The sequence below is a fragment of the Sinocyclocheilus rhinocerous genome, unplaced genomic scaffold, assembly GCF_001515625.1.
Source record: "Sinocyclocheilus rhinocerous isolate Xijiao unplaced genomic scaffold, SAMN03320098_v1.1 scaffold354, whole genome shotgun sequence".
NCBI lineage: Eukaryota > Metazoa > Chordata > Actinopteri > Cypriniformes > Cyprinidae > Sinocyclocheilus > Sinocyclocheilus rhinocerous.
This window is the reverse complement of record NW_015644627.1, coordinates 155,373-164,200: the sequence shown is the minus strand read 5'-3', so window position 1 is coordinate 164,200 and position 8,828 is coordinate 155,373. Positions and strand designations below refer to the sequence as shown.

General features: G+C 38.8%; 1 protein-coding gene across 1 annotated transcript in view; it reads left to right on the top strand.

Moving 5' to 3' along the window:
* Positions 1 to 5,396, top strand: part of LOC107758568 (relaxin receptor 1-like) — a 71,053-nt gene extending 65,657 nt beyond the window's left edge. The window contains exons 15-17 of the mRNA XM_016576338.1: positions 1,738 to 2,148; positions 3,108 to 3,326; positions 4,698 to 5,396. Of these exons, the coding sequence (XP_016431824.1) occupies positions 1,738 to 2,148; positions 3,108 to 3,326; positions 4,698 to 4,999 (932 nt within the window). The 3' untranslated portion in view covers positions 5,000 to 5,396. The remainder of the gene's footprint in view (positions 1 to 1,737; positions 2,149 to 3,107; positions 3,327 to 4,697) is intronic.
* The last annotated feature ends 3,432 nt before the right edge of the window (positions 5,397 to 8,828 follow it).

The window sequence follows — 8,828 nt, the reverse complement described above, 5'->3', positions numbered from 1 at the left end:
ACGACTCTAAGGTCGTCCTGAAACCAAGGCACGGTTATGTACCTAAAGTGCTCTCTACTCCATTTAAAGCACAGGTAATAACTCTATCAGTGCTTCCGCCATCAAAGCAAGACCAAGAGTTGAACTTACTCTGTCCCGTCAGGGCACTGAAAGTCTATGTTGAGCGTTCCGCCCCGTTCAGATGGTCGGATCAGCTGTTTGTATGCTTCGGTGGCCGCACCAAGGGTTGTCCGGTTACGAAGCAGAGACTTTCCAAATGGATAATTGACGCTATTATGCTAGCATACTCTTCTTTGGGCCTTCAATGCCCCATGGGAGTAAGAGCCCACAGAGGCGTTGCCTCTTCCTGGGCTTGGTCTAGCGGTGTGTCCATTGCAGAAATTTGTGCGGCGGCCGGCTGGGCCTCGCCGTCCACATTTGCCAGATTCTATAGTCTGGACATCCCGCCTTACAGGCGCTGGTCCTTTCTGCATAGCAGGGCACTCTGTCATATGACAACCAGTGCTTGGCGTTTGCCTCCTTCATGTACGCTCTTGGCCCTCAGTGAGTTCCGAGGCTGTACTGAATTATTTCGGGACGATGATACAAGGCTGGGCCGACCTCTCTGAGCTTAGCCGTACTGCCTTTTGCGGGGCTTCCCTGCAAAATACTTGGTCCCTCTGGGCCCCCTTGGGTGCTTAAGGCAAGTTCAAGTATTAGTCGTTCCTCTAGCATAGCACGGCGGGATTGTACTGGTTCCCCAAGCACAGTACGAGTGAAGTATCGATAGGGAACATACTCTGTTACTAACGTAACCTCAGTTCCCTGAGATACGGAACGAGTACTGCGTACTTTGCTGTGCTATGTAGCTGCACGACTCAGTCGTCGCTTCAGTCGAAGTAACCTGAGGATCCTATGGCTATGTGCCGCTTATATAGCCAGATGACCCCGCCCATTCTGGCGGGCTTTGGCGGGCCTTACCGCTCCGCTGCCGAGCCATTGGTTAGTTTTTTATTTACTGCACGAACCAATGGCCGAGCAGTTACACTGCGTTATTGAAAGGCTTCAGTCATCGGAGAAAAAGGAACGCAGTACTCGTTCCGTATCTCAGGTAACCGATGTTACGTTAGTAACCGAGTACGTTTTCATGTGATTGTGTCAGTCTGACCGTCATGGGTAAAGTTTCTTGGTTAAAAGTCTATGGGTGAGAAATGCTCTCAATTTTAGGGACCCTGGAGGGGGGAAAATGGGTCAGATGTGGAAAGTGTAATAAAGGCTTTTTGATTTTCAGCCTGCTGTCAGTTTTCATCGAGAGTTTTTATTATACATAATTACTGGTTAATGCAAACTGTACTGCAAAAAATGATTCTAAGACTGAAAAACTCAAAGATGTACTTTGCTTTTTGTTTTGGAAATTCAAGAAGGCAAGTAATATATCTCAAAAAGTGTAATGTACAATTAATATATGATTTATTAAGCTGAACCAACAAGCACAGCAGCTAATGAACTGAATTATGCTGTATATGCATACATACATACAGTACATATTTATTTATTATATGTAATTCAACTCAAAACTTATTTCAGTTTTTACAGTGTATTGACTATATTAAAGCACAGTACTATCTCTTTAAAGCTCTATATATTTCTATATTATATTAAATTACTATCACATATTTCCTGAAATGTAAAATACACATGTAACTCATAAAAATTATGTGCTTTGTGTAGCTTACAAGCTCTTTCTCTACTACACAGGTGCAGACGGTCTGATGGGTGTCTACCTCTTCATGATTGGCGCGTATGACTTGAAGTTCCGGGGCGAGTATAACCGACACGCTCAGGCCTGGATGGATAGTGTACCCTGTCAGGTGATTGGATCTCTAGCCATGCTCTCAACTGAGGTGTCAGTTCTGCTTCTCACCTACCTCACCCTGGAGAAATACATCTGCATCGTTTACCCGTTCCGATACCTGACCCCCGGCCGCAGACGCACTGTTACCATTTTGGCTGTCATCTGGCTCTTGGGCTTTGTTATTGCTTTCCTGCCTCTGGTCTGTAAAGGGGTTTTCCGAAACTTCTATGGAACCAATGGCGTGTGTTTCCCTTTGCACTCTGAGCAGCCAGAGACTCTCGGAGCACAAATCTACTCCATTGTGATCTTTCTGGGTACGTGAGAATCCTTTAATCGTGTTCAAAAGGTGCTCTATTAGACAATAGTGCACAACAGGCAGGTTCTGGCCTTAAAAATCCCAGTAATTTTCTCTATAGAAAAATTTATTTTTAATGATTCTGTGTAAATAATTTAAGACAGACCTACCATGAGCTCTGAGGTCATTAATTAATGGTATATGCTTTTATTGAAGCCACCAGTCAGAACAATTCTCATACACCCTTAAGTGTCTTTTTTGTTATATAGTTTGATATATGAATATTTAGAAATAAATACATTTTTAGATATATAAAAAAATATTCTTATGCTCACCAATGCTGCATTTACTAGGTTAAAAATACAGTAAAAACAGTAATATTGTGAAATATTATCATAGTTTCATACAACTATATATATTAAATCTAATTTATAATGTTAAGTATATTAAATATGTATAAAAATGTTATTTATTCCTCAGTTCATCTCAGAGCTGATTGGTCTGGTTTATGTATGTTTTGATTCCCTATGGAGAAAATCAATAGAAAAAGCATGTCTGGAACTGAGACCGCTGGATAAGTGGGTGGTCAATGTTGCACTGTTAATTTTTTTAACATTTGAGGCATTAGAATTCCTCCTTCAAAAGTTGTTAACTTTCCTGTTCTTAAAGCAGTAGGGAGTTGTTTTTGGACTCTTTTGTTCCTGGTTAGGAAATTGTTCTCTCTGTGAGTGTTCAATTTGTTTGTGCGATAGAGGTCACACTGAGAGGTCTAAGTTTAGATTGGGGAAAAGGACTGAGGGCTTTGAGGAAATGAGGTGGTTTCCAACAAGACCAATCATCTCAACAATAACTTAATCTTTCTTGACATGAAAGTGTACTGTTGTGGTGTTTATGTTTTGTAATGAGGTCATCATTCACATTGATGAATGCTTTTCAGTGCTATATATAATGTCAAAAACATATCCTGTCTCCAAATAGGTCTCAATCTGGTGGCTTTTCTCATCATCGTACTGTCTTATGGAAGCATGTTTTACAATATCCAGAGAACAGGAACACAGACGACCAAATACAGCAACCACATTAAGAAAGAGCTGACCATTGCCAAACGCTTCTTCTCCATTGTCATCACCGATTCGCTGTGCTGGATTCCCATTTTCATACTCAAGATTCTTTCGCTTATGGAGGTTGAAATTCCTGGTAAGTGTGTCATGGGGCCATTTAAAGTCTTCAGGGCCATTGACTTCTTCAAGGATGAGTCTTATATTGAGCTGAAACAATATGTTTTGTTTAGGTTAAAGGCATCTAAAAGTTAATGTAATACAAATGGTATGCAAAAGTGTTACTTCACCTTAAGAATTATAGCTAGAGAAAAGAAAATTCTCTCATTATCTACTAGTCGGTACTCTCCCTCACATTGTTACTGGCCTATATGCATTTCTTTCTTCTGTGAAACACAAAAAGAGGCATTTTTCAATAATTCACCGACCATTCGTTTGCATATTATTGCTATGAATAAGGGCTGGAGCTTTTAAGCTTCAAAAATTGTGCAAAAGCACTATAAAACTGTCATTAAAATAGTTCCTATGGCTATATATTCCAAATCATCTGAAGTTATGACTTGTAGCTTTGCGTGAGAAACTTGAGAAAGTTGTCATTGACTGCTGAAACTGGATCGAGTCACTGAGAGTTTTGTGAATTAATCTTTCACACAGATTTTGGAACTGGTTCAGCTGATTCATTGAAAAGATTTGACTCAAAATAATGATTTGTTCACTCCTTTCACAAACGACTTGAATAAAGATGTGCTTTGTACAAAGCCATCATATGGCTTTAGAAGACTTAGAATATAGTGCACAAGTCATGTGGACTACGTTTATGGAGCTTTTTATTCAGAAATTCAACCTTTTGTGTGTCACTGGAGAAACAAAGTCATACAAGTTTTGAATAACATGAGGGTAAATAATGACAGAATTGTATTTTTTGGATGAACTGTGCCTTCAAAGTATGTTCAGTATTCAAAAACATTGGGTCTTATTCTCTATTGCATGGATTATTTTGTATTTGTATGCACAGGAGTAAAACAATTCAGCTTAACACGATTATAAGGCCAACCAGAGTATGTGTTTTTTGTGTATGTTTGGTTACAGTTGTCCCTACATATTTCTGTAAATTTAGAATCAGTTTTTGTGATTTTGGTGAATCTGATTTGTTTGTGAAAACATTTATACACCGATTTCATGCACAAATTAATGTGTGTGCATGCTTGGTGAGTAAGGGCCCAATGAATGCTCTTTCCAGCCACATAATATTAGAGAATGGCTGGGCAAATGACACTGTGCTTCATTATGATTGCTGAATTCAAGCTATATTTTTCAATTTCACTGAAAGATCATCGTTTTCCTATTCTCTTTTTGAATGGTGATATCTCCAGAGATAATTAATGGGCAGTTGAGAAGTGGACTGCCTTGTCCAAAATGATTTTTCAAAGAAAAACAATCAGCAAAAAATTGCATGAGATATCAACTCTCAATGCATAATTTTCTCCCCAATACTCTTTACCCTCTGCAGGAACCATCAGCTCGTGGGTTGTCATCTTTATTCTGCCGATCAACAGCGCTCTCAATCCCATCTTATACACGCTGACCACACGGCCATTCAAAGAGACACTGCTGCAGGTGTGGTCCAACTACAGGCAGCGGAGACCCCTCCTCAGCAGCCACCCGGCTCATCTGCCTTCCTTCACGTGGCAGGAAATGTGGCCTCTGCAAGAAAATAGCCAAACCCTCTGCACCCCGGACTACCTGGCGCATCCATCCGAAATGTCCAACACCACCCAGTTACTGCCCGTGGAGGGGTCGAACGGGACATGAAGTGGTCTGATGGTGTCCTGCCATCAGCATCACCTCATGCCTCACAGCCATGGGCTCATTCCGACAGGGCATGCCATGCATATTTATATTTCTTTGTAAGTTTGTGGATGTGTACATGAATGTCCTCACTCAGAGCAGGGATGATAATGATGCACTGCATATAACGACTGTTTGCTGTCATGCGTTTGACTGACTGTGTGTTTGTTTGGGAGCATATTAGGAGAATGGCAAAGAAAAAACAAAGACAAAGAGCCAGAGGTTTGCAAGCCTTGCTGAAAAGACTTGCTGGTTAATGCTGGTCTGTGTGGTTTACCAAAGGAGAGCTGCTGGTTAAGCTGAATGCTACTGGATTGTTCAGTCAAAAAAATATATAATTCTCTCATTATTTCATTCCACCGTCATGTTGTTTCAAACTCATGAGCAGAACATAAAATAATTTTATTTCAAGAACATTTCTGCTGTTTTTGTTCATACAGTGAAAGTCAATGGGGTCCAAAACAGTTATTATTGTTAACTAAAATTAATTGGATAAAACCACTGGATCTTGAAACATCTGGACCCCATTGACTTTCACTTTATGACCAAAAAAATAAATAAAAAAACAGAGCAACACATTTGTACATGACAGAGAGTAAATAATGAGATAAACTTTTTTTTTCAAAAAGCCTTGTAGGGGCATCAGCACACCAGCATTAAAAAAACAACATGCTACTGCTAGTGGGCAGCAAAGCTAATCTTTTCAACAGGGACATAACAGCACAATTCATTTGTTTGTATTGTATTGATAAGCCACTGATAAGGCTTAGTTTGTTTACAAGTAGTGACTCATCCACAGGGTCTGTAATGACAGAGAAAATAAAGACACAGTTGAATAATAAAAGTGTTTACTTAGTGTTTTGCCATCAGTATGTTACATGTTCGACTTTTGCCCTTGTTTGTTGTAATGATTGACATTGTGTCTTTTCAGTGTTAGTACTGGTGTGCAGCTATTCAGTGTTTAAGATGTGTTTCTTGTCCATCTGAAAATGTGTGTAGCATGTTAATACCTGCTGCTTTTTGTACAAAATATACATATATATTGTATATAATTATTTTTATCTAGCCAAACTGGTTCAAGCACTATTCAGGGTCTTAACAGATGTTGTAGGAGCTCTTCGGTTTCCATATGAAATATCATTCCTTAAACTGTGAGGTGTGAAGGCAGTACGGAGCCTGGTTGTTTAATTAGAGATATCTGTCAGTCATTTTAATTGTCTTTCTCTTTCAAAACCACAGGAGGAACACAGTGCAAATGTCCACTCAGTGTTGCCTTGTTTTTATTCTTGGATCATCAGTAGGACTATGTTTAGTGTACAGTTTTTATGGAAATAACTCACTGTACAAATAGAAACTCATGCATAATTTATTTAATCCCTATTTGAATATTTTTATCTGAAACTGTCTGCCTGCCTGCACAATGGTATCTTCATTCAGAAAGTAATATATAAAGATATAGTGGGATGAATCTCGCACATGTCAGTGAGCATGAGCATATTCAGTCTATATTTAACCCTCCAAAAAAACAAACCAAAAAAAAAAACTATCATGAAATTAGAAAAAACTATTTCATGAAAATGAAGCCATATTTAGGACCGTTAAAAGTTTTTGCACTGACATTTTTTATGTTTTCTACCCCAATTTTTATCACTGTAACGCAAACAAATCTCATTTGTAGCGCTGTAACTTGGAATAAAAAATTATTGAAATAGTAAAGTATATATCATGACAGTATTTAACAATGCAGATTTAAATTGTAAAGAAAGCAATGTAATATAGTAAAAAAAAAATACAGTATCAAAGTAACGAGATTAGGTATCACCTTTTAGAACAATGAGAATTATTTAAAAAAAAACACCATTAGTTACACGCTCACAGTGCTCCTCTATTACATCTCTAAGTTTCCAATTTACAACTGTTTACAAACATTTTTTTTTTTAATTCTTGCATTGAGGATGTTTCCCTCAAGAAAATCCTGTTTTTGCGACAAGTCATTCTCAGAGATTACCTTTAATTTTATGAATGGAAAAAATGGAAAAAAAATAAAAACATTTAAAAAATATTCTTGGTATTTCAGTGTTCAATGTTTGAATGCAATTCTTTCTCAACTCACTATATCAGAAAATGTTTGTCAGTGAAGGTGTTGATATATTGCTTTACGCCAAAGTCACCTGTGCCACTAAATTTAGAAGTTTCTAAATGATTCACATGTGGGAGAATGTTCTGTGCTATAGGTGTCAAGACATATGATGTTGCTAGGATGTGATTCACATGGTAATATCTTTATTTTTAATACATTTCCCTGTGCTATTCACTAATCATACTGTTTCGTTTCAAGTAATAAAAAGTCACAAATGACGCACAAGCAGTCACAGATGACCAGTAGCCCCTATTAATTAATTAAATTTTTTCCCTAATTATTTATGTCTTGTGGAACTAAAACATGCTGTGGTAATATGACTTATCATGTTTTATCACCATTTAGAACGTAATTTTCTTCTGTGAGGTGGAAAAGAGTAACAGAAATAGATTCATGCAGTCCATTACAAAGACCCAAGCTGAGTCAAGAAAGTCCTCTCAGCCACAGGCCTGGTTCTGGAGACTCAAACATGTCTGACTGAAAATACAAGCCAGATCAAACCATACACACACTCAAACAGAGAGAGAGAGAGAGAGAGAGAGAGAGAAAAAAGTAAATTGGTCCCTAGGCCTATAAATAGGTCAGTCACACACCGTGACTGACCTGGACTAGAAAAAGTCCTAACCATGTATGAAGTCTGCGTCTGCAAGGAGACAGGCAGTCACGGACAAACTAGGTGACCCTATTGCAGTGGTTTTTAATCCTGGTCCTGGGGTCCCACGGCTCTGCACATTCTGTAAGTCTCTCTTATCTGACACACTCAGCTGAGTTCATGGATCTCTCTCCTAACGAACTGATGATCTGAATCAAGTTTGTTAAATAAGGGAGGCACAGTGGTGTTGTCTAGTTTTTTGTAGTGGGTATACTCTGAAATTCCCTCCCAGCCTCATACTCACCATCCGTCCCACAGCAACACCCCATAAGCACCACCACACTCACTTTACAATATGCATCTATGTAACAGAGCATTCTGAAAGACTGCAGATATGTTGGCTTGAGAAAGCCAACATACTGTTATACTATTTAAACTTATTATTCTTCTGAGACCAATAATTTTCAGCTGTAGCCTACTGTATATCCTCCTAGGGCTTTAATGCTACAGGCACCAAACTCGTCAGAGACATTGGACCTGATCTGTAGTTTGTTTCTATATCTTTTCTAACTGATGAGACTTAAAGTTTTTTATAAATAATTATCAAAAATCAAAGATTTCCCATCGACTTGCATTGGCTGAGCAAAAATGCCCTCTCTAGAGGACAACTGCGGTCCACTAGAGGGAGCCACAGGATAAAAAAATCCCCTCATTTACTTTCGTTTTCAGACAGTTAAATTTACAAATAATTGCATACTTTTCCTTTATGCCGCCTAACATATTTGATCATGACCAGGTCAGGTAGTGTCCAAAGGCAAGCGTGAAAGACGCTCAGGACAGTTGACTGATCTGTCACTGCTCCGATGGGGCCACTGGTGCGTCCTCACCAAACGTTATCATTTGCACGTTTTTTAAGCCTTGCCAATTAAAACATTCAAGCGATTCGTGTCATCTGCTGCAGCTGAAGCATCAGCAGCTTCAGGGGCAGGCTTCCGAAAACACTGAAAGAGTGTAGTTTGAGTTTGCTTTCGTTTCATATCTCCTTTAGTGATTCACATTCA